Source organism: Agelaius tricolor, unplaced genomic scaffold (assembly GCF_023055355.1).
Source record: "Agelaius tricolor isolate 1412-34295 unplaced genomic scaffold, bAgeTri1.0.p SCAF_2, whole genome shotgun sequence".
NCBI lineage: Eukaryota > Metazoa > Chordata > Aves > Passeriformes > Icteridae > Agelaius > Agelaius tricolor.
In genome coordinates, this window is record NW_027269262.1 from 52759043 (window position 1) to 52785722 (window position 26680).

The 26680-nt window shown below is 37.5% G+C and overlaps 1 protein-coding gene across 4 annotated transcripts in view; it reads left to right on the forward strand.

Annotated features, from left to right (window-relative positions):
- Positions 1-26680, forward strand: part of ASXL3 (ASXL transcriptional regulator 3) — a 128117-nt gene that overhangs the window by 39586 nt on the left and 61851 nt on the right. For all 4 annotated transcript variants that reach the window (XM_071418849.1, XM_071418872.1, XM_071418863.1 and 1 more), the window contains 2 exons: positions 18801-18909; positions 20273-20384. In XM_071418849.1, the coding sequence (XP_071274950.1) occupies positions 18801-18909; positions 20273-20384 (221 nt within the window). The remainder of the gene's footprint in view (positions 1-18800; positions 18910-20272; positions 20385-26680) is intronic.

The following is a 26680-nucleotide window of genomic DNA, read 5'->3' on the forward strand; positions in this document are numbered from 1 at the left end:
TATGTAAAAAAAACAGTAATCCCAAAGGAAATAAAAGCTATGACCCATAAGTGTCAGCAAGGAGGTTTTTGAGATGATACTTTAAAGAATATATGACAAGCAGGGAGTTGTTGTTTTGCTTTTATTTGTTACTTTGTTTTGTTAAAGACTGCTTGTTTTCTATCAGGGAATCCTTCCTTGGCCAGTGAAAATTTGGCAAAGTGTATTTGTACTCCTGACTATCTGTCCCCTTTGTCGAAAGCCAACATGACTAAACCCAGTACAATCATTGACCTTTCTCTGTTTACAGTAGTAGCTGATATAAAGGTAAAATATTGCATCAAAATATCATTCAGTCAAATGATATAAACTATATAATGATATAATATCATTCAGTCAAATGATATGAACTATATAAGTTAGTGTTGGTCCAGGATTATTTGTGTCCAAGCTGCAATCCAGGAATTAATGACATGATTGGTACTGTTAATTAATTTAATATTCTACTTCTCATTAAATTTTTATTGAAAACAGAAAACAATTTTAGGCTACAACTGAATTTTTTTGTGATCCATGTTATTTTAAGTTTCTTTGGCATGTGTGGCTCATCTCTTTCATTCAAAGGGACTTTAATAAGGACTCCAGCAAGCTTCCTTTCAGGTGGAATGATGTGGCTATCAAAATGACTAGTCTGAAATGGTTTTTTTGATTATCCATGCTATATTTTCACAAAATATGTGATGGTTTCTTTTGTTATAATTTGAAAACATTGTATGTGACATTTTGAAATTAGATTGACATCTGTTTATAAGTTAAATAGAAACTTAAGTTTCCTAGTTCCAGATCTAAGGAGCTGTCTAAAGTCAAGGAAGAATAAGGAGATCTACTAATAGACTAATTTGCAACAGCTGGAGCAAGTTAAAGCACAAAAATAAAAGTATCTGCTTGGTCCTTTGAGGGAAGGAAAAAAAGTTTTACTATGCTGTTTTGCCAAGTGAAACTCCCTTACGTACTACAAGCGTAATTTAACATTTCACATCAACACAAATATTTTAATTTGACACAATACAATAAATCATACATTGCTATATTTTTTAAGGTACAGGGTGTACTGTGATTGCCTATTCTGTGTTTATTTTCAGGCTTTTCGTACAGGCAAGGGCTCTTAGCAAAAATATTTTATGCATATAATTGGCATGTATTAGTCAGCAAAGTTGTAGTAGTTACATTTATTCTAATGTTTAGGGTAAAAGTATGGTCTTGCTTATACAGCTATTTTTCTAGGAATAAGTATTACTAGAAAATAATAGTTTGCTTCAGATTTAATTTTATTTATGATTACTCCTGGCTTCCTTATTCTTTGTATCAGTTTGATTTTTCTACCTGTTTTGGTGATTGAGTAGAACATTCTCAAGTTCTGATTGACTCTTCAAGTACAAGAATAATGAGGAAATTCTTCTGTAAGGAAAGGAATGATTCTTTTTATTCATTTATTCTCTCACATGATATGACAGACTTTAGAATTTTTTTTCAACTGAATGTGAATTGAAGGTGTAGAAGTAGGTTGTTTGTTTATGTCCTAGCTTTCTCTTATTGAATTGGTTGCAATGTTTTGGATGTTAAAAATAAACATGTGCCTTCTGCATAAGTGTGCCAGAATTTGACATTTAGTTTCAAAATTCTGAATTCCTTCAGTTAGAAGTTATGTCCTAATTGAAAACTGGAGAGAAGGAAAAAAGAAACTGGAGATTTTGGCGAATTAGAAGGTATAAGATTTGGTGCACGTTCTTTGGTTTTGAATAGAAATGGACAAAACTAAATTTAAATTTAGGGATTTCAATTGGTCTTTCTTCATAAAAAAAAAGGTTTAGTATTATTTTATTTCTGCTTTAAAAGAAATATGATTCTTTTATCAGGACAGGAAGTTGTAGGATGAAGGTGGGGAGGACAGGAGAGAAAGAGAGAAGACACTGGGAGAAGAATAAGGAAGAGAGAAGATATAGGAAGCAAAGACAGAAGATGGGAAAGTAGAAAGACAAAGGAGCGAGGAAAGGGAAATAAAAGAAGAAGAAAAGACAGAATGAAGAGGTGTTCATGACAATGCTCTGCCAGTGTTCATGACAATGCTCTGCCAGTGTGGGGCTGAAGGGCCAGACACAGCCTTGTAGCTGAGATAGTGGTGCCTCTGGGGTAACATATTTAAGAAAAGGCAAAACCAGCCCTCGGGCAGAAGAGAAGGGTAAAAAATAGAGTGTGGAACCAAGCCAGAGAAGAAGGAAGGAAGGCACCAGAGCAGAGGAGGATTCCTCGAAGGCTGTGGAGGGCCACCCCAGAGCAGATATCTGCTCTGCAGCCAGGGGAGGAGACAACACTGGGACATTTGGCTATTTCCTGAAGGAGGTGTTGCCCACAGAGCATCCAGGCTGGAGCAGACAAAAACTGTGAGGAGGAAGCAGTGGCAGAGAGGAGCAGTTATGGACTGAGTGTAACCCCTAGCCCTTAGTGCAACTCAGAGTGGGAAAGGTTGAGAAATTGAGAATGAAGGAGGAAGGATGACTCTGAAAGGGGAAAGCTGTTATTTGAAATTCTTTTGGTCTTTATTTCTCTCTACCAAAATCTTTTTTAAATGGCAATAAATATATTTTCATCAAGTCGACTCTGTTTTGTCTCTTACTGTAACTTGTAAGCAATCTCCATGTCTTTATCTCAACCCACAGGTTTTTCATCCCCTCTTCTCCCTGTTTCCTGTTGGCTAGGGGGAGGGAAGGGCTGGGTGGGCATTTGGCTGCTGGCCAAAGCAAACCCACCACAGGAGGAAAGGAAAAGCAAGGGAGAAACATAGAGGAACAAATAAGGTAAAGAGAACAGAAATTAGAGGAATAAAGCTAGAAGGAAAAAAGGAGAAGGAAGAGAAAAGTGAAAATGCAGCAAAAAGAAAACTGAGAGAAGAGAAAATAAGAAATCAAGAAGAGAAGAGGGACAAATGAAAAGAGAAGAGGATAGAAAATAAATACAGGAAAACAAAAGAGAAAACAATGAAAAATAAGAAAGAAAGTGGAAAAGAAAAAACAGAACATAGAAGAAGAGAGAGAGAAAAAAAAGAAAGAAGAGAGAAATTAAAAGGGAAAGAAAATGTACAGTGGGAGAGAGAAAAGAGAGAAAAAAGAGAGGAAGAAAAATAGAAGATTGAGAAGAGAAAGAAGGATAAGGGAAAGAACTGAAGAAAAGCAGACAGAAAAGAAAATAAGAGCAAAAATAATGAAAAGGAATCAAGTCCAAACAAGTTCACTGTGATTGAGGAATCTGTAGCTGAATGCTTTTAGCAGAAAAGTTAAAATTTTTAACTGACAGAAAGAGCTCATATGTGGTAACCAAGACCCTGGAAATTATTTTCCATCAATTAGAAGTGGTAAAATCCCTATATTAAAATAACTCGACTTTGATTTCAGCAGTGCCATTCAGTGAATAGATACATATTTTCCAGGTAAAAATTTCCAAAGAAATTCTAATAAGCATTAAGAACTCGCTTACTGATTTGGACTGATTACTTGGGTGGGTGGGTGGTGTGGCTGAAATGGCATAGTATACTCTGGCAGGCAGCATGTTGGCATGTATCAGTTTTTAAGAAGAGGTTAAGTTACTGAGCCAGTTTAATTGGGATAACTGAGTAGGATTTTTTGATAGTAAAAAAGTAAAAAATACATTTAAATTCAGCATTGCAATTTACTTTCATGCTGTTGTTTCTATCAGGAAGAAATATTGTTTAATAAAGTAATGTCATATTACAGCTCAACATTCAGTAACATATTAAAGATTTAAAGATTTCTGATATGAAAAAATAAATCCTTAATTCTCATAAAATAAAAAGAATAGTTTTAAACTGTGTAGTACTTAGTAAAGTTCTATATATAGTACTTTGCTTGGCAGTCCTCTTTTATTATTTCCTTAAGTGGTTAAATCTTGCCATAATTTCAGCATTTTCACTGACATACATCACATGCCTTTTAGAATTCAATCTGGATACGTCTTAAGAGCAAGTTGTGCTTTGCCTTTTGTGTTTTGTTTTCATTACTGGGGGAAGGTAGAAGAAGATGTATGTTCATAGGCCCATCTTTGAGTTTTATAAATTTAGTTGCAGTTGGTTTTAGTGGCAGCGACTGGGAAATTGCACTGAAATCACGCGAGAGAGCCAAGAACATGACAAAAGGCTCCAGCACAGGAACACGTGGGCGTGCGGGGCTCCATCAGGCTTGGTAATTGTGCTTTCCCTCAGCAGGGTGGTACCCCCGCCTCTCCCCTCCTCTGCCTCCTCTGGCGCCAGATGCAGCAGCCCAAGGGGTTACGGCTGAGGCGAGCCAGCTGCATCTGGCACTGGGTTCGGGAGCGGCTGCAGGGAGCGCGGTGCCTTCGCTGACAAAAGGTGAAATGCAGGCCTTGCTGCGAGGAGTCTGAAATGGGAACCAGTTGTGTCAGTCTGAGGCCATCCTTCTCCAGTTACTGTAAACCAATATCGTACCGAAAGAATAATCCTCTTCTCTCCAAGCTGCTTTTCCTGTTCTGGGCTGCCCACCTCCCTGGATGCTGGCACAAGCATTCATATGGCTGTTTGGGGAAATAATCAAGATTTAAGTAAAGAAAAAAGGGGTGTGAGGGGAGAACATGTCATGGATACTGAAACATGTGGTCTGCCTTAGAGGGTAGCCACTCAAGCTGCTATTTTGAGTGGCAGAGCTGATAAAAAATGACATGAGTCCAGTATTAGTCCTGGTGTAAATCTTGCTGGTGAAAGCAGCCCTACAAAAAGGTACAGAAATGCACTATTGCTGGCATAACTGCAGGGTGGTGTCTTGTAACCATTACAGCTGTGGTAACAGAAATCCCTGCTGTGGATGATAAGAAAGGCTGGAAATTCTTCTAATCAGTCAGGGGAGAAGTGTGGCTGGAAGCTGTGACTTGCATCTGGATTATGGTCCTGGTAGAGCATGATAAAGTAGGAATCCTACTCGGTCTTCTGATCTAGGCCTGGCTCACAGTGGTTTTCTGGCAACACTTTCTTCTTCCTTTTTTTTCCCTTTTTCATTGTGCAACAGAGTTAATGAAGCCACTGTCAGATGCTGCACGGGCTTCTTCTGTGGGTGGTGCAGCAGCTCAGAAGTCCTGTTGTTCTTTTGCAGTATATTTTGTCACTTTGTTGCAGATCTCCAGCAGAGGCAGCTAATCAGAGAATGAGCAGTTGCAGCAGTTTCCAGGCTTCTTGAGCAAGCTTCAGGCAAAATCTCCTGGGAGCTCCTCTTTCTGGGAACTTTGGTGGTAAACTTCAGCATGTCAGGGGCCAGCTTATGGAGGCATCTGACTCTGTCAGTTCTGACAGCTTTTGTTGGCTACTTACTGGTTGTGGACTACCTATGTGGTAGTTGTAAGCTCACTGTGGAAGGAGACTCCTAGGATGGGCAAGATGGAAACTTAGGACTTGTAGCAATAGAAGAAAGCTTCTCTGCCTACAGAGAAGCATAGGTGTAGTGCACTGGAGGGAGGTCAGTAGGATTATCAGAGGAAACAATCAGAGCCAGCTGAGGCTCAGCCATGTTGTGTACATGAAGAGGAAAATGAGGGTGATAGTTATTTGAGATCATATCAAGACAGTCACCCATCTTCCAGCCTGGTGTACTTGCTATAGCCAGAGCTTTACTTCTTGTTGGGTACTTGAACCACAGATGTTGCAGATTGACATCTCTGAGGGTTGTCTGACCCTCAGACTTCACCCCTTGGTGTTCATCCATGCGGTTTCCATGATGTTACTGGGGTGAGCCCAAATATGTTAAAAGTGACTGCATGGCTCTGGTACAAGGGTGAAGAGCACAAATGCTCAGGTGGTGTTTTTCTCAATCCTATGAGTGAGGTGGGAGTTCTCAGGTGGCAGAGGACACATCCATCTATCAAGTCCAAGTCTGGCTGCATGACTGGTGTTACAGGCACAGCCATAGCACCCTGTTTGAGGAATAAGGACTACTGAATAGGGGCAGGATTCGTAACATGGAGTGTGGTAAAAGCATCTTTGCTGACAGTCTCAGTCTTCTTTTCTGGAGGGCTTTGAAGCAGCTACTTAATGTGAAGGTTGCTGGAATTTGAAGAGAAGTAAAGGCATGGGGAGCATCATGGAAGTATCTGGGGAAAAACATAATTAGAAAAATGTTGTACTTTCTTTGTGCAGTCTCTGCACAATTTCAGAGCACCTTAGGGATAATGCAGACAATAGGATGCTACTGTGCATAGATGGAGGGATGCAGGCTGACAAAGAGGTGCAGTGCATGCAAAGGAGGGGTGATGTGCACAGTGCTTTGCCCTGGAATGAGTACTGAGCCTGAGGCAGAACAACATGAGTAGTGCTGGGGTAAACATCTGCTGCTGACCATCTGGCCAAGAAGTAGATGAGGCCCTAAAGTAACTGCTGGGTGTCTTGCACTTATTGCAGACTGTAGTAGTTGTGGGGAATGCAAGCAAGCCAGGACGTTCCTGAAAGACAATTTCTTGATGCAGGCAATGTGCTTCTTGGGCTTGTTACACGTGAACAAGGAAGATCTGGTTGAGTGTATGAAGGTTGGCAACCACCCTGGTCAAGCTATGGACAAAAGGGTCCAGGAAGGCTGTTTTATCTCCCTTGGTGAATGAGAATGGCTCATTATAATGCACAAAAAATCTAGCTAGTGTGGCAGAAAGCCAGTCTGAGTGAGAAGAGGCAAAGTGTGCCTGACCAGCCACTTCACCTTCTATGTTCAGATGACTGGTTCTGTGCAAGAGACAACAGCAGTGGATATCTTTTACCTTGACTTCAGCAAGACACTTGGCATTATTTCCCATAGTATCTTCACAGCAGATCAATGATATAGGAGCTCAGTAAGTGGACAAGTAAGGTAGATGGACATTTGCTTTGACTTCAGGTCCCAAAGTGTTTTGATCAAAGGTGCTAACTCCAGTTGGTGGCTAGTTACTAAGTGGTGTTGCTCACACATTGATACTGAGGCTGTTACTGGTAATGTTGCTGTTTAACACCTAGAATATGGGACAGAGTGCACATTCAGCAGATTTAGAGGAAGCAGCTGGTACACTGAAGACTGGGCTGTTGTTCAGAGGGATCTAGACAGCAGAGAACTGTGCTAACAGGAGCCTTGTGAAATTCAACACAGGCAAGAGCAAACTTCTTCACCTGGAACATAGTAATCTGTGGTGGCATAGGCTGGGGGCTAACATGGCAGGAATCAGCATTGCAGAAAATTACCTGGGAGTCCTGGTGGTTAACAAGGCAGCTGTTAGTCCATCAATGTGCCCTTGCAGCAAAGGAGGGCAAGCCCATGTTGGGCTGTGTTAGCAGGACTGTGGCCAGCAGGCCAAGTGAACTGATCCTTCCCCTCTGTTCAGCACTTGTGAGACTGCATTTGGAGAACCATGTCCAGTTTTGGGCCTGCTATTCCAGGAAAGAGATTGATACATCATAGTCCAGTGAAAGTTCTCCAAGAGGGCTGGAGGCTGGAGCATATGGGAAGTGAGGAGAGGCTGAGAGCTGGGCTTGTTCACAGAGCAGAAGAGAAGGCTCAGGGGGATCCTGTGGCCCTCCACTGCTAACTGATTGCAGTATTGTGTGGGGAAAACAGAGCCAGGCTTTTCTTGGAGGTTGCATAGTGACAGCATGAGAAGCAAAGAATGAGAGGCAGCTGATAGAAATTGGAACATGAAACATTCTGATTTGATACTAAGAAAAATACTTTCCCAGTTAGAGCAGTTAAGCACAGGAGAAAGGTGGTCCAGGGAGGCTGTGAAGTCTCCATTCCTGGAGATTGCAGAAAACTTGAGTGGACAAGGCTGAGATCCAGGTGCTCCTGCTTTGAGCAGAAGGTTGGACTAGTCTGCAAGTTCCTAGCAGTGTAAATTATATGAGGGCATGAAACTTGCTGGAGATGAATGTTCTTAAAAATAGCAGTAACTTTTTCTTTGGAAGGAGGAGAGGTGGGTGGGGTGGGTTGTAATGTATTTTTTATTTTGCATTTGACTAACCAGTTGTATATCAACAACACATACACACACACACACACACACAAGATATTGTTAAAACACTAAAGGGAAAGTTGTGGAGACTGGCCAATTAAAAAGCCAAATTAAACAAGTGAATTTGGGATAATTTCATACAGGTCCCTTGTGTAGAGTGATTAAGTTTTAGAGGCCAAAAGGCATTCAGTGATTATTGACTATGTCTTGTTCAGCATAGTCACTTTACTTTCCACCTTAACAATTTTTTTTTTCCTTGAGGAGTAAGCTTCTAAGCTTCACCCACCTTGAAGCCAAGAATATTTGGAAGGGTGGGGTGGTTTTTTTCATTTTATACATTGCACATTTTGTGGCAATGTTTTTCTTGGGTTTAGTACATTTTTGACTGTAGCACAGTCATTACTTCATTTTTCTAAGCATATGTATTTAAAGCCCACAAGGGTCTGTGAAATCTGATACTAAAATAAGACATCATATATATAAAACCATGGTTTCTTTAAGAAAGCCATTTTTTAACCTCTAGTCCAGAATTCCTTTAATGTGGTAGGAATTAATTTTTTTCCTTTATTTATAGTTTTGTCCTTCATTGTGATTATTGATATTGGAGCAGAAAGTGAAAAATGTACTACTGCATTTTAATGAAATCAGTTAAAAGTATTAAAAGGAAATATTTTATTAAAAGAGAAAAGGACAAAAAAGTGCATTCTTGGATAGGAAGTAGCCATCAGAGAGAACTGTGTTATTTAGACAGTATAAGAATTTGTTACATACAAAAAAAAATAAAATCTTTTTTTTAAGTGGTATTGAATGAGGAGGGTGTTTTCAGTCCAGGGGACACCCTGGCTGTCATGACTCTCTCTGACACATGCTGATTTCTTGTTCTTTTGGGATGATTTTCTTTCTGAAACATTTTTCTTTCAGGATGATTTCAAGAGGTACTCTTTAATATTTGCCTGTGTCTTTCAACAACACATTCAAAGTGCCCTTTTTTGTTAGCATTGGTTTTTTTCTTGTATTATTTGTACTACATTTAATAAAATAGTAAGGATTCAAAGTTCAGAGATGCATTCACATATATCCTTTCTTTGAGATTTTTCTTCACAAAGAAGAAAAACCTGGGGTTTTCCCAGGTGTTAGGGAGCACAGAGAAGTGTAAACATTTCTCTATAAAACTTGTATTCTCATTTCCTTTCTAGTTGAGGAATGCTTGTTGCCATATGTGAATATCATTTAAAGAGGTGTCATGGTGTTTCAAACATACTTTATGGAAAATTCAAAGTTATTCAAGGAGATCTACTCAGAGGCATGGCTGGCAAAGGGTAATCAGCAAAACTAATAGCTAGGGGTACTTGAATTTCAGGAAAATTGTTAATATCTTTCAGTCCACAGTATATAATATGGCATTGGTAAGATGGGTTTGTGTGCTTTTTATTTTCTCTTCTCAAATTTACCTGCTATACTGAGAGCATCTTGTTTTCAGATACATTACAAATATTTTTTTGGGAAAATACATAACAGTAGCTCTATAAAATTCTGTTCAGGAATCCTTAAATTTTACACAGATTCTGGAACTATTATAAATAAAATTTTTCTTGTGACAGAAAATGGTTTTAAAAAAAGGGGAAAAGGCCTGGCTGGCTTAAGGAAAACTGAGATTTGCAGTGAACTTTAGTTCACCAGGCTTTTCATTTTATTGTTTTAGAAGAGGGGTAATAAAGCTCCACTTTCAGCATGGATGAACTCCATTTGCTGTTTTGTTCTGAAACATTACTGTGGCTATTGTCACTAGGTTTGACACCATCAGAAGTTTTCTCAGGCTGCCAGCACCTTGAGATAAAATAGATTTTGCTCTAGATAGCAAAAAGATTCATTACCAGTGTTATACAGTATAGAACTTTATCTACCTTGGCCTCAGACCACAGAGCACTCAAAAGGTAAGGGTGGAAATGCCAAACCTGATTGAAATGTCTATGAAAGGCCATAGCACAGGGCAGAGGGCAGGATCAGATGTGTTTTCAGTGATCTTTACCCCGAGGAAAAAAAGAAACATCAGATACATGACAGTGCTGCAATACAGCTAAAAGGTAAAAAAATGCCTAAGACTATGGCATCATTTTCAAAAGTGAGTCAAACTCTTAGCTACTGAGGGGGAATTAGAATTAAAAATTGTGTGTAGCCATGCATGAGAGCTTTGCTTTTCAAGAAGCATCTTTGACTTTGTGGTCAGTTAGTCACTTGCAACTGACTGTGGGTGAATGCAGCCAGTCTGGCAAACTCTTAAAAGAAAAAAGCCAGATTTTCTTACAGCACGCCCTGTCTTTCTGTCCTGTTTGCCTTCAGCCAGCAGTTTCATTCACTTGACCACCGTAGTTTTGACATGATGATGTATGTCTAGAGGTTTATTACATTTGTGCTTTATTACGTACGTGTTAATGCCGTGTAATCACTGCACACAATGACAGTATCTAGATGTACAAAAAGTCCATAGGGAGATTGCTTCTTGCAAGAGGATCCTGGGATTAGTAGAACTAGGTCCTAAGGGTAGTGGCATAAGCTCCAGTATTTGTTTATTATGTATATTCTTCATAGAAGTCTTGAATAATACTTGTACGTCTCTCTTCCAAGGTGAGCCAGTGTTGTTTAATGCTTCAAAGGTAGTTTGGTAATAGAGTGAGGAAACTGTTCTGTGAAAGCAGCTGCACTTCTAACTCCTTCCCTGATTCAAGTTTGGGCTAATTCAAAATGTAAAACTAGATTTAGGTGAGACTGTAAATGAAATTTCCTGCTAAGAATGCAAAAAGAATACCTTTTCTTAATACCTAGCTTGAATTTAGGATCCAAGTTGAGTTTTTGTACATTATTGCTCCAGATCATTTCATATTTGAAGGATACTGATAAGGTTTAGTTTCTTGGTGATGTATCACTTTAGTCAACTGTGATTCCAGCTGCTTGTAACTCCCTCAAGGCTGCAAAGGGTAGGGTTCAGGTTCATTGCTCAGTTTTTCTGGTTTGGATATTTGGGGTTCAGGACTTTAGTTAACTTCAGTGAAAACTGATAGGTAAGTGCTGCTAGTTTGTGAGACAGACATTGGGTATCTATGACAGATGTGGTACATCTGTACTGGTCCTTGTTTTTTTTCCATCATACTATCAATACTTGTACCTCTATCTCCATCTGATTTAGAAAAACAAGAAATCTCTATGACAGTTGAGGATGAAGAATGTCGGTAGTAAAAATAATAGGTCTTTTTCTCTAGCATCCTACGGTAGTTATTTGCATTCTGTGAGACTATAGACAAATGAGCTATACTACTTTGTCTTGTTGCCTGATAGCCTGGCTTATTTGCTCTGCCCAAGAGTAGCAGCCATGTTGGTGATATTCAAAGGCTGTAAGTCAGGTACCATGTGTGAAGCATAAGTAGGACCAGAGATGTAAAAATTTTCTTCAGGGTGCTGCCCAAATGTGAACAAAACTGGTGTTAATTTTGGTTAATATGGACGAAAATTATTGAAAGTAAACTTTAAAAAACATATTTATTTTAAGAATTGTCTTTTAATCCTTTAAAATACTTTTAAATATTCAAGTTGGAGAGCTTATTTTAGGAATAAACCTGAAGTATGATTTATTCAGACTATATAAATAGTATTCAACCTGTAGGTACTTCAGTTCCTATAAAACTTAAGCAAATAACTTAAGGCTTAAGACTTTATTTATTATGACTTTATTATTTAAATGGTTAAGACTTCAGAACATAAATAGTTTTGACAGTCATGTCAACTGTTCATATTGAGTATTCTCTGTAGTTCTCATTAGTAGTCCCTTTAAAATTAAAAAGCCAATTGGAAGCTCAAAAAGAAAAATGCTTTTTTTATTGCTCCAATTTATGAATAAGAACTTTATGTGAGAGACTGAGATCTTCCAGCTCTAGAGTTTCACTAGACTGTATATATAAAAATAGTAGATGGTTCCCTAGCTACCTACTACCCACATATTAAGAGATGGTTTTATTGTTTAATAAATCATGTTGGATATGTGATATTTTGGAAAGTCTCTCCTTTTTTCCTTTTATATCCTGCACATCCAGTGTATTTTCATTCACCATTTTAAATTCAATCTCTTAATCAAATTGAGGTTCTTTCCAGAAATTATTTGACAGAAATAAGTACACTTGTAAAGATTTAGTAAATATGGTGTCATTGCTGTTTTAACATTGAAAAACACGACATGGATTAATTTCTGTACAATAAGTTAGATAATTGATGAATGCATTTGTAGTCTCTGAATAAATAAAAAGTGAGATTACATTAAAGCTCTATTTATTGTCTAATTGGGGTATTTTAATTATTTCAAACAATGAACAAATTAACCTTGCAGTAGGAAAACAAATGGAAAAATCAAAAGCAAGATTTTAATTGATTGTTCAAATCAAATTTTCTGTTTGTTAATTTAAATTGGTTTAGTTTGGATTATCATGTTTAGTCTTACAATTTCGCTACTGAAGTAAGGATGGCCAAGTGCAGTTGTACCTGGAATATGTAGTCTGTATATAACAGTGTCTGAGAAAGCAAATAGACTGCTTGCAGTCTTTCTGTGTCTTTTGGGTTTTCAAGGCCAGGTTTTGATAGTGGGGGGTTACAGGGGTGGCTTCTATGAGAAGCTTCCCACATGTCCGATGGAGTCAATGCCAACTGGCTCCAAAACCAACCCCCTGCTGCCCAAGGCCAAGCCCATCAGCCACGATGGTGCTGCCTCTGGGGTAACAGAGCTAAGGAGGGGGGAAAGCCCTGCACAGCAGCAACTACAGCTGCAGAGAGGAGAGAGAATATGTGAGAGGCACAACTGTGCAGGTACCAGGGTCAGTGAAGAAGGCGGGAGAGGAGGTGCTTCAGATGCTGGAGCAGAGATTGCACTGCAGCCTGTGATGAAGACCATGGTCCTGAAAGACTGCACCCTGTGGAAGGGACCCACCCCAGGGCAGGGAGATAGTGTGAGGGGTCCCCACCCTAAAGGGATGAGCAGCAGAGACAATGTGTCATGAACTGACCACAACTCCCATTCCCCTATGCTGCTGGGGAGGAGATAGAGAAAACCATGAGTGAAATTAAGCCCAGGAAGAAGGGAGGGGAGGAGGGGAGGAAGGTGTTTTAAGGTGTGGTTTAATTTCTCATTTTCGTACTTTGATTTGATTGGTAATAAACTCAATGCTTATTTCCCCAAGTCAGGTCCATTTTTCCTGTGGTGATTATTGGTGAGTGATCTTTCCCTGACCTTACTTCATGAGCCCTTCCTTATATTTTCTCTCCACAGCCCAGTTGAGAAGGGGAGTGATAAAGCAGCTTTGGTGGGCAAGTGATGTCCAACCAGGGACAACTGGTTGGTTTGTTTAGACTGACTTGATGCATTTATTGATGAGAAGTTTGTAGATGGTTGGCAAATCTTGCACTCACCAACAGCTTTGTTTTCCACTGTTTACCTGTGCTCTCTGCTTCCCTCTGTGCCAAGGGAAGGATCCTATGCCATTTGAATATATTAAAATATCTGGGTCTTTTATTCAGTCTTTTATTCAGTCTTCAATTCATTGGGTTTCTCCTGGTTGTTCCTCCTGAGCCCAGGCTGGTAGGATGTGCCTTGGCCCAGCACTAACTGCTGCTGCAGCCCTGCCAGTTCAGTCTAACCTGGCTGTGGGAGGAGAACAGCTCTGGACTGGTCAGCAGCAGTTGGCCTGTCATCCTGATAAATAGCACAGGTGTCTTCTCATTTTGGTATGGCTGCTTAGGTTCCTCGTGGTTTTCTGTGTCACTCCTGAGCTAGGTCACAGCCACAGCCTTGTGAGGCAGACTGGGACATTTTGCTGACACTTGACAGCAGGACTGTGGGAACATGGCTCCTTGAAGATTGTGGGAGAGCTTTTAAGAGGAAGCCAAAGGGCCTCATCACACCAGGCATGCAGCACTGTGTGGGACACTTCAGCAAACAATGCAGGTCTAGAGACTGAGTCAATTCTCCAGCATTTCAAGCTGCTGAATGTGTTGGACCAAGTACACTTAGGACACGTGATTAACCTCAGCCTTAACCAAAATGTAGATTTATTGAAGAGGTAAAGAATAACAGGTTACAGTGCTGGATGGGTGCTCAAGAGATCATTCAACACAAACACTGGGACAGGTTTCAGTCTATGAATCAGCTGGGACTGGTGTGTGGATGATCTGATGAAGGTCATTTTACAAACTCCCCTGCTCTGTTTTGGTGTTGATTAAAACATCAGCAGCTACATTCACACTTCTAGGCTATCCATGAACTTTCTGTTTCTTCCCCCAGTGGCTGTGAAGAACATTCATCTCCATTGACTTCAACAGCTTTTTACATATTTCTGGAAAATTACAATTATGCTTTCTTTTACTTTTCCATTTACTGTACCACACAAGTGGGTTTTCTGAGGTCTTTCCTGATCAGTTTTATTTTCTTTATCTGTTGTCACTCTAAAATTGGTGTAACTTACATGCATTATAAACATATTGTATTCTGTGTGACTTCAAATCATGCCTAGAAATTAGTTCTTAAGCCTTTTGGTTTTACTCCGTTTCTAGCAGTGAGTAAAAATTGTTGCTCCCTTGTGACTGTTTATGGATGTGTATAAAAAGAGCAGATGATTCAAACAAATAAATACTGAACAAATTTATGACACTTAGGTGCTCCTCTTACAGCAGTCATCATTAGATTTGGGGATATGTCAGGCAGAGGAGGGGGTTACACCAGCTACAGTGGGGCTGAGTTGCTGAAATGCTGCGGCTGCAGGACCCAAGGTGCCTTGTCTGCAAAATGTCAGGGAACTTTCACTGTCTGCCACACTATATTGCCTGGACAAGGCAGCTTTAGTCAATTTATTTTCCATATTTAAGACATCTTTATTTTGCCAAGATCATAATTTTTGTCTCTTGGCAAGCAGTCTAGCAAAGACCATTAGAATTATATGCATAACCACAGAAGTTTTCAGGGTTTTTCTGACAGAACCATGTGTTTGAGAAATTTCCAATATAAAAATAAGTCACGTTTTTACTGGTGTTTTTACAAATTTTTAATAGGGTTTTGGGGAGGGTGACAGAGGAGGAAGTAACGGAAATCTGTACTTCCCCTACATGTTTTAGCAGAGATCGGTGTGTGGAAAGTCTGGGATTTCGATTTAGGTAACACTGGCTGCGTGACCAGTAGAGGGAGCCCAGAATCACAAAATGTTGGAGATAATTTTGGCTGGGGGAGTCGGGGGTGCAAAGTTTTATTTGATAATATGCAGGAATTTTGAAGTACTACCAGTATATAGTGATTTTGGGAAAGTGAATTTATGAAACATTGAAATACCTGATGTCTTATCAATGATGAAGTTGTATTAGCAACCTTTTTATTGGAAGGTTAATTAGTGTTTTGTTTTCTTTTTTTTCCTATGTTGCTGGTTGTTGTAACATCATAACATCACTTTTACAGAAAGTAAGTAACTTTTCATCTTTTTAACTGTTTTGCGAGTGTGTGTGGGGCAATACTGCTTGTATATGTATATAGATGTATAGGTATATAAAATAAACAGAAAATATATAAAATACAAGCAGAAAAATACCAATCTTAAAGACATAGTGCTGCAGATTGTAACTTCTATATATAAATGGCTTCTAGACTACCACAGTGGTTTAAAGCAGTCTCACCCAAATGATGATAAATAGTATGAAAGTTCTGCATCTGAAGACTGTAAATGGTAAACATATTTCTTGTGTGCAGACTATGGCAATAAAACTTGCAGCATATCAATTTAAAATATATTATGGCTCTAAAAATTCACAGATATCCAGTTACAAAGTAGAATCTTATTGTATCCAATATCATTTAACTGAATCAAAGTTGAACTGATTTGGAGTGTTTTAGGAACTGGGGTCAAGCTGTGCCATTTTTGATATTCAGAGATACTCAGGCCTTGACTGCTATATTAATACATGCCAGGAGCTCTGAGCAGAAGGAACATATCCTCAGGCTGTAGGAGAATTTAGAAAACATGCAATAAGTAGTACAGATCCCTCAGAAAGTGCTCTACGATTCAGACATCAGTCTACATCAGGGGATCTGTGATTCCTGGCTTTTTGAACCACAGTCCCATGTGTTGTGCTAGCATGTGTTGCAAGAATTTCCAGTGTCAGTTGCGTGTAACATTTGGGATTTTTAATACAGTGTTTTAAGGATGCCAGTGCTGACAGAAGAATAGGCAAGTCATTGGTTGACATGGGTCAAAGCAGAGCTGACAAAGGACACCATGGAATTTCAGTTTTATCTGTTAGCTCAAAATAAATCCCACCCCTCAGTGTTCCCATATTATTTTTATTTGCATCTTAAGTGTGTTCTGTGTGGTTTGTTTTGTGCTCCTTATGGACATACCCAAGTCCAGTTTTCAGGAAGGGTGGATATGGCCCTTTGGTTGCATGCCATTAGGAGTTGCAGATACCTGTAAGAAACAAGCATAGCAGTAGTTAAAGTGCTTGTTGGCTCAGTAGCTGATACGGGTTTCTTTCTAAGTCAGAGAGTAGTTTCTGTTGTCCACTTGCCAGTTGTCTAGACTTTGAAGATTAAGATATCTGCTGTGAGCACAGTAGTGATCATAAGATGTTGCCAAATCCTCTATTTTGGGCTCATTCATCCTGTATCATTTCAATTGGTTAATAATATCTAAAAATAAGTGTGGAGTCCAGTGTATATCCATCAGAATAGGAGGAGAATACAAATCGTGCATACATGCACACACAGTTTTGTTTCTTATTGACATACCAAGTTTTTCTTCTGCTGCAGAGTCAGCAAGTTCTTTCTGTCTTGCAGAGAAAGCCTTAATCGGTGATAATGTTTCACTAAAAAGATCCAAGTCTGAGAGAGTTGAAATTGCTTCACGTTATGTATGTTAACATATGGAAGAAATTACACAACCGTAACTGCTGTATTAAATGCTTTGTCTCTTTGCTTGTCAAGCATTAATACAGTAAGGAAAATGTGTAAAGAGAAGTATCCTACATATTACAAAAGTGTTTAAGTAATCGTTAAACTCAATGAACTCTCCTAATGTCTTCTGTCCCACTGCTAGCAGGATCATTTTATTTCCAACATATTTCGGTTTGTATTTTGTTAAAGTATTATATCAAAACCAAATGTGCCGCTAGTTTTATTTGCAGGGAAGCCAAAGAAACCACAGAAACTTGTCAGAATTTTCATATTGCGTGATCATGTTTAGAATACCCATAAAATAAATATCTATTGCATATCTGATGTGTTTATCAACAAGCAGCATTTTTACCTGCAATTTTTTATTTTAGATGTAGTAATATGATACATTAGGTGACCTGCAGTAAATAAATTATAATAGACAGGACTTCCTGGCCTGAGGGCACTTTATAGTTTAATTTTTACCGGAAGAGCAATTACCACACTATCGATCTTGCCATTAAAATAATGATATATGTACAGTAAGGATGAATTTTGTTGTAACAGAGCCATGGAAATCAACAGAAAGCATAACCATATGAAATACAACAATTTCAATCCAGTTTCACGTATTAAAAAAAAAAATCAGACTTGCAATTTTCAACCAAGATTGGATGTTGTGTTATAATACCACAGAATAAGGAAGAATAATTTCTGATGAACTTTGAAGCCCCTGCTCCTGGTTTATAGTTGAGTATATAATTAATCCTGAAATACTTTGCAACACACTTAATTTAATGCACAGGCATTGTTCCACTTAACCAAGTGGAATATATTTACGTGGCTGAAGATAAGCGTGCGTGCAGACTGGGGACCCCAGGGAAGAAGCACAGTTTCAGGCTCAGTCCCTGAGTACACCGTGTACAGTAGCCAGCAAATGGGGATAAAGATGTGATAGTACATCTATAGATCTTGTACTTCAATTTTTAAATTAAAATAAAATAATTTATGACTGCCTTCTTCCCCAGCATTTTTTAGATCAACTTTTCAGAATAGTATACATCTAGCTAGGGTAGGAATATTTGCTTTCTTTTTCTGATGTAAACATGTATATAGTACAAAGATATGCCTGTCCAAATGCTCATTTTTTTTCTAAATGTGTTGTGTTTCTTTTTAAATAGTCCTTTAACATGCATTCCACAGTGGTATTAAAATTATTACCTTGAGGATGTCAGTCTCATAATCTCTAAAACAATTCTAATTCGAAAAGATGATGTTTCATAAAAGGCACAAATGTGCTTATATTTGTGTATAATAATGCATGCTGACCATGTTGAACCAGAAGAAGGCTTTACTATATATCACTTTTAATTTTAAATGTGTTCTTTCTGGGCTCTTTAATATTCTTTTGTTGCCTTTCATCCTATGGGATGCAGCTGCCCTTGAACTTGGTACTGTTTTGATCATTCATGTGCAGCAGCCACATTGTCTGTAACATTTTAAAAATGAGGCTTCATGGTGTTATTTATGAAGTAATTTCACATAAATATTTGGACTTTGGTTCTTTCAGAATGTGGAGCTGGTTTCTGTATGAAGAAAAACGTAATTATAATTCACAGACTTTTTGCCTCAAGCCTAGGGGACAGATGCATATGATTAAGTTTGAAACTGGCCTGTTATTGTAATGTAGATGTTTTCAGGGTTGAGAGAATTAAAAAAAAAGGCGGGGGGGTAGACAAAAAAAACAGGCAAGCATGAGTTTTTAAAAAAATAGAACGAGGGAATAGTTTTACAAGAGGCACTCAATCTTAGACTGCACAATTTTATTTTTCAGTGGAACCTCTCCATTAGCTTGCCTGAATGCAATGCTTCATACTAACACTCGTGTAGGTGATGGAACATTCTTCAAAATCCCTGGGAAATCAGGACTCTATGCTCTCAAAGTAAGTTTAAATTTTGTATATGGATTGTACATAGAGCTATTAATCCATTTTATGAATGTCTCAATAGATATAAAGGTAAACAGATTAGATTCTTTGGCAAGGAAATGACCTGATAGTCCTTCTAACTGCTTTCAGATGTCTTTTAAAAGGATTTATAATGAAAGTAAACATTGAATGTTTTATCCTAGAAAGCATATACGTGTTCTTGAATTTGGCACATGGTATAAAAAACACGTAGCTTAGTTAAAATGCTGCTTTACTGGAGTTGTTCACAGTAAGGCCTTTGTTTTAGGACTAGTGAGCTCAAGAGGATCACTGACTTTCTAATTAAGTAATTGTATTGATGTTTGATTTTTGAATAGTGAAAAATTATTTGCAAGTCTAATATAAATCAGCTTTTATTTCAAAGGTTGCATCATTGCTTTTGAGAAGGAATATAATTATAGTGATAGAATTTTGCCTTTATTCTATTTATATTTCTTTTTAATTTTTTTGGTTTGGTATGAACATGATGTTTATTGTGGGTGGAAATTTTTTCTTGTTGTACATGATCAAACTTAAAGGAGTTTCACAATAGAAGTGGAATAATGTGAGGCAGAGATGAGAAAAAAGAAAGTGAGGTTATCTGCTTGGCAGTGTAAATGTAGTCAACTGAAATTTTAGGCTGGGGCGAAGGATCTTTTGTAATTTATGACAGATGTATTTGATGTAAGGGTATAAAAATATAAAAGTATATAAATTTGTCAGCTCCTGCTAACTAAAAATCCTGAAATACTTGAATATTTGCAATTGAATTAATAGTTTTCAGAAGCTGTCTTTCCTAATTTACTAGAACAAATGCTGTTGTTTTTCTTTAAATCGGGAGATATTCTTGGCACAATTCCAGGAATTCACAATCACTCCCATGCTTGTGAGCTCCAGGTTGCTTCAGCTATTTGAATTCAGGAAACAGGCAAAGGCAGAAAAGAAACATTAAAGGATTTGTGTTTTGCTGCAGTGTTGTAGACACTCAACTGGAAAACTAGGATTTTTAACAGCCACACAAGTCTGTTTCTGTTAAAAAAAAAACAAGAAGGAAAACTGGAAGATCTTGCATTTTATGTGACTTTTTTGGTTTTAAAAAGATCATGTTATGACCTCACAAAACAGCTTTTTTGCTTTTAGTTTGCAAGTTTTTTCATGAAAGTCTGTTTTTTATGGCTCTCTCTAGAGTAACTCACAGGCATATTTTATTTTATTCTTGGTTTTTCTGAAATGTAAGCATGAGAGTACACTGCAGTAATCTATTTTCGGAGATGCAGCAGGATCATGATTGATTTTTTTGCTTGTTAATTTTATTTTTATTTTTATTTTTTAACTGTAGAAAGAAGAATCAACATGCCCTACTGATGGAACATTGGATTTAGGATGTGAATCTGAGTTAGATGGCACTGAAATGGCTGAGACAAACAATAATATTGGAGAAGAAAATGGTGGTAGGTGATTTAATCTCAATATTACAGGGCATATTTTGGGGAAAAAAATTTGTTTTCTTCAGGTTTTCATGGTGTGATTTCTAAGCAGTATAAATAATCTTTTGTACTCAGTGGAACTATTTTGAGTAATTCCCTCTCTTTTTTGGCCTTATGAAGGAATCAGGAACGCTAAATGCCTTTATTTGACTTAAGGTTTTAAAAGACAAAGTGTAATGATGTTGGGTGTGTTTTCAGTAGGTAATTTTTTGGCTTACATTTTTTTGTTTAGGGCCCAGAGCTGAAGTATAATTTGCCTTTACCAGGCTTCAGACTGGCAGTTGTCAGATTCAGACATCTCATTGATTTCAGTGTGGACATGCAGGGTTGGTCCCTCAGTAGAGTTCTGGGCAGAGGACAAAGGTTTGTATTTTTTTTTCTTTCAGGCAGAGCTACTCCTGTTTGCCATCATCACATAATGACATCTTGAAGTATCAAATGCTGTGCATTTTTTTTCCTCTAAAATAATGGCAAACTGAAACATTGAAATAACTTAAAAATAGCAACCTTAGAAATATTTTTTTTTCATTTTTGAGAGTTAATAATTATTCATAAGGAGAACATCAGTCACCTAAAATTACTTTGCAAGTAACAAGAGTATTATTATAACTACACTCATAGTGATTATAAAGTGAATGCTTTATTTAAAAAAAAATAAGACTGTCCAGGACTTCTGAAATGAACCTTCCCTTGATCAGTTCTCTTCTGCTGTCCCATCTCAATCTGTCCCACAGCTGGACTGCTGCCTCCTGTTTTGGCTTACTTGGTATATGGTGAGACAGTGTCCTGTCTACAGCTAGGGCATGAAAAGGCTCAGCTCGTGTTGTTGTTCTGCTACAGACTTCCTTTTTTAGCTTGAGCAGCTTACTTAGCTCCCAGGCTGCACCTTTACAGGACTGATACTGCAGTTTTTGTATTGCTCTCCAGCAGCATTGGAAAATCATAAAGTGTTCAGTGATAGGAGTAACAGAACTTCCCAAGGCATGTTGTGGGTCTGTCTAGGACTGAAGTTTTGAAGCTCTGTGGAAACAAAGGTCCAGAGTTATTAAAAGTCTCTGCTTCTTCATTTTCTTTGATATATGATGTCTATAATTTAACAGACTCTGCATGTGCAGTGGTTTGATTGCTACATATGTAAATGAACTTACATATCCTTTAACAATTCCTCTTTGATACTCAGAAAATTTGTTGATTGCAGGAAGAATAGAGCAGTAAAAAGCAGTGTAAATACAGTTACAAATACAAAGCAAAAGTTGGTGTTACTTGTCCTAAACAAATAAAAATCATGGCAAACCCCAGGCAATTATTTAGGAGTGTTAGGATGTAAATAGGATATTATAGGATATAAATAGGATGTTATAATTCCAGAAGTAGAAAATTGCTGGGTTTTGACTGGGAGCAGGCTATGTACTATTTTCACAGTTCACAGTAATAAAAATAATTATAGCACTTGTGATGACATAAAAGAGAAGCTGCAAAAAATTTAACATTTTGAAATAGAGCATTAAATTACACCTAGATTGGTTTTAAAGCTGAGAATTTTCCATCATTTTTCATCTTTAACAAATCTTGGAAAACTGCAATATATTTAACATTTTGAAAACAGGACATTTTAATTCTTTTGTCCTGCAATGGATATCAATGGATATATTTTAAAAAAGTATGTGGGATGGCAATAGTGAGTGTCTGTTGCATATAGAAAAGCCAATGCTTGACACGATCAATTAAGAATTAAATGCAGCATATATTTAATAAATAGCATATCAGTCAGCTAGTACAGGACATAATTTTGCCAAACATGCTTGATGATATCATTTCTTGAGGGTGCAAGTTTGTTGTTAAAGATATGATTTATATACACTTAGAATTCTGATTTCATTTACAGTATAGAAGGCTTGGCTTAAAATAGGACCATGCCCAAAAAATATGTCCAGCTTTTGGTGGATTGGAATTACAAATTATTTAATCTGCAAAGTCATAGGAATCACCATCCACAGTAGGCATTTTGCTTTGGAGGATGTGATTTGACCACTCTTCATTCAATATTTTTTATGTCTGTAATTTTTTGAAAACTATCAAATCTTTCTAGTTTAAATTTATTGGTAATAAATAATAATTGTGAGACTTCTTGTGATTGCCTTGTAAATTATTGCAGTTGAACAGCATGAATTTGTTTAGACTTTCAAGCAAAAAAAGAGGTCATATTTATGCAGCAGAAAAATGTGTTCAATAAATCAGTATATCTGAAAAGCATTTAAGAATCACAACAGAAAATAAATTGAACATGAATGAGATGCTTTTGCTAATTAGTCCAATGTAGTTCTTAGACTGTAATTCTGATAGTACTGATTAAGGAATATAGGCAGAGATTTTCCTTTGGGTATTGCACTAGCTAAATGATTACCAGTGTATTGCATTCATTATAGCTGTAAGAAGGAATTAAGGTAAACAGGAAAGGATTTATAAAAGACACATAAGAAGTCCTGTGTGAACAAATACCTCCTTTGTTCTGGGGAATTTAATAGGGATGGTCTCATTAGTTTATGAAAGGTGAGGTGGTGACTTGATCGGTTTGTAAATATTTGAGAATAGTTATTTCTATAGAAAATATTTGGTCTAACAGACCAATTACACTTTTCACACTAGAGCTGGGGATTTTTTTTCTTTCCAGGAAATTATTCTGTGGCATAAAAGTAGCATTTAGTTCAGTGCAAAAAACACTTCATTAAATTCTCTGACTTGTTTTAGAATATGTGTGATACCTATGAGGATGGGCGTTGCTTGCACATTGAATTCTTAATTGCCCAATTGATTACATTTTTATTTGCCCTTTCCCACTCTGATAGAGTCCAGAAGCCACAGTTCTGACAGATTGATCAGAAATTGTTTAACAAGAGTTTAAAAAATGCCTCTTCAAATGTAGCTGGAAGCAAAAGGATGGAACTGTAAGCAACAGCCTCAGCCCATTTGTGGGCTTTTAGACCACAGTCTTTCAGAATAAAAGGTACCAGCTGACACTCAGAGAAGAATCACATCATTCCTCAGCAGGCACATTTTTTGCACTATAAATGCAGGCTACTGAACAATTTTACTAGCATAACAATATAAAAATTCCTAACCATTATGAAAAAAAGACTTGGCAAAAGCTATTACACCACATCAGTATTGCTAAGTAGACAAGTAGAATGGTCACACCTCAGGATTTTGCAGATGCTGGGGAGAATTTTTCTTTCCCCACCTTCTCCAAAGGCATATGTTAAAGAAACTCTTTATGCTACAGTTGATTTTGTTTGAAATGGGATTTCTAATTGAAGCTCTGTAGCAGTCCCATATCTTTAAAATTCCATTTTGCTCAAATACAGGGGTAGCATGTAAAGATGCTGTGGGTAAAAGAATTAAAATTCCAATTACTGTTGCCTGGGAAAATGATGACTATAATATCCTTTTGCCCATCAATAGGATGTTCAGTTCTCAAAAAGCATTTGTCCCTAGGGTTTCTGAAGCCAGGGCTAATCCATCAGCCACGTAGCACAGTTGATTAAAAATGGTCTTCGTGCAAGCCAATGGAATGCACAATGATGTACGTGTGGAGGACACAGCAATTCCTGCTACAGCGTGACTTCCCTCCCCACCTCAGCCCCAACAGGGCTTCTCATGTGTGCCCAAACACCAGCAACGTGTGTCTCCTCTTGAAACACTTTGGTTTTCAGCACTTCCTAGAGCTGTATGTTGTTCAACTATGAACATGAAATGGCAGAATTAATTCCTTAGGTTAATTCCTTAGGTAATTTTCTTAGAGATAGCTGACAAAATGATGGACAGCAGAGGATTATGTTCATGCTGAATCCTGAAATTTTGCTTTGTAGCTACTGTGCTTTTGAACGCCTTGTGCTTTTTAGACTAGGAAGCCCTAGGATAACTCTATAGCAAAGAGTATATATTCACCACTGTTTGAAACCTGAGTCCCCATTTGGACATTCAGTTCCTTTCCAGGAATGGAATTCCTGGTGATTCAGTGAAACCTTTTACTGTTAGCATCTTGTCTCTTGGGAATAATATTGGATGATTCTACTGAAAATGTTTGTGACACGTGGCAACATCTGGATGTGAGATAGATTCTTCTAAAAGCAGAAGAGCAGCAATGAAGTAGCAGCTCAAACATAGCATTTTGGGTGACACATCAGCAAGAGAAGTTTTTCACTTTGCTTAGATTTTTTTGGTGTATTTTTCTTTCATCTTCCTGCAACTATAAAATGAAAATATGGTACCTGAGATTGAGCTTAATTTCTTTTGTTTCATTACTTCTTGAAGGGAGTCATAAGAATAAGAGAAGATACTGTGAAGTTTGAGGATGTTTCTCATCTGTTTGGTTTTTTTTCTGTACATTAGTTAATGAGGTCTAAGAAATTGGTGGCTTAGTGATGACAGGCTGTATATTTTCAGGGGAAAATTTTGACTTGCTTTGGAATAAGGATTCACAGTTTTCTAAGTTTTGTGAAATGTTTGGGCTCAAAAACATGCTACTAAAAGATGGGATTCAGTGCAAGCTACAAAGCTGATGTGGTATTTGATGTCTTTTTCCAAAAGATACTATTCAATACTATTTATTAATTCACAGTGCTAGTATTGCTTTTCAGAAAGAATATTGCAGTCACTGTAGTACTCTTGATGTATACATCTGTTTTTGCTTGCTTTGGCAAACTCATACAATTAACTAACTCCCAAACTGGTTTTCATTTTCAAGAGCTGATGGCAACAGCCAAGTTCTGAATTGTTCAGTTTTGGCAAGTTGGGCTCTAGAGATCAAAGAGTGATGGAGGTGAATTACTCGATACATCTGTGCTGGCAAAGTGCAACTATTTATGTCAATACAAGTATAGGTCTGTGTCACCCAAAGAAAATATTGAATTTTATGGATATTTTAGGGAGAGCTATTGTGTGTATGTTTTCCTGAGGGAGTTCTCTCTGAAATTTCATATCTCCAGAGTGTGTGCATACATTTTATGCTTGAGGTAGACTCTAGTCTTTAGCATATGGCAACAATATTAATTTATGTTTTGTAATGTGGCCATTAGTAAACAATCCTTCTCATCTGCTGTGGTTACTTTAAAAAAAAGGGAAGTGGACTGCTGTTGATTTTGCTGGTTTGATTTTAAATCAAGATGATCTGACTGAAGTAGAAATTAATTGTGCTGTTTATTTTGGGAAAATAAGCCCTTTACTGGGCAGGAATTTCTCTGTCCATCTAGTTACATAAATCTGTTTACAGTTATTCCTAATAACTTTCAGTGACAAGGAGACAATAATTTTTTGTTGTGTTCCTCAAAAAATTGTTTCTTTGAAGAAACATGTGTTCTAATATGTTTTACATGGGTGTCATTTATTGGGTGGGGAAGGTAAAAGGTAATAAAAATAATGGAGATAGCCTGTAAAATTTGAAATTTAAAGACAGCATTGCTTATTTTTATAAATTAAAGCCTTTCATAATAATTAACAAAACTAGTATTGGAAAAATGGAAGAGGTTATTTTAAATGGAGTTTGCCAAAAACATTTTTAACATACTCTTTTTGCTACATAATTCTAATTCTATCGTTCATGTTAACAGTCTCTGAACACTCACTAAGGAGGTCTTATCTTCAGAAACCCAGCTGCTCTTCCAGCTCATAACCTAACAGTTTACAGCTTAATAGTTGCTTTTTCTTTATTCCTTCACTCGGTCCTGGCCCTTGAGGAAGCCGATTTAAAGAATGGAGCCTAATTATTCTCCACTAAATGGAAATGCCTCCTGTAGGCTTAAAACCACTCTTGTTTCCTTTTTCTCCTGTAGCAATAATGGTGAATCGTCTTTATTTGCTACCCAAATATTTTCCCTCTATCTGTCACATTCTCTCAGGGCGTTTTTTCCCCCCTCCCCAGCACCCGGTTTATTTTTAGCATTCTTTTCTGATACAGATTTTCAAGTGAACATGGATCTGATAATATTCATGGATCTTCAGTGCTTATGGAAAAAGTGGTTGCAGCTTTCCAAAGTTGTATATATGTACAAAGAACACTTTAAATTTGTTTTTCTTTTACTGTGATCTTTGGTTTCCATAGGAAAAATGTCTGTTTTGTTCTTAAGGCATTGGGTTTTTCACTAGGATCATCAATAGTGACTTCACTTATGTATCTTTCTGTCATATTTTTCCCTTTCTTTATGTCTGACCCATTCAGAGAAAAACAGTTGGACTTTATCCGTAGAAATTAAGAAATAATGACA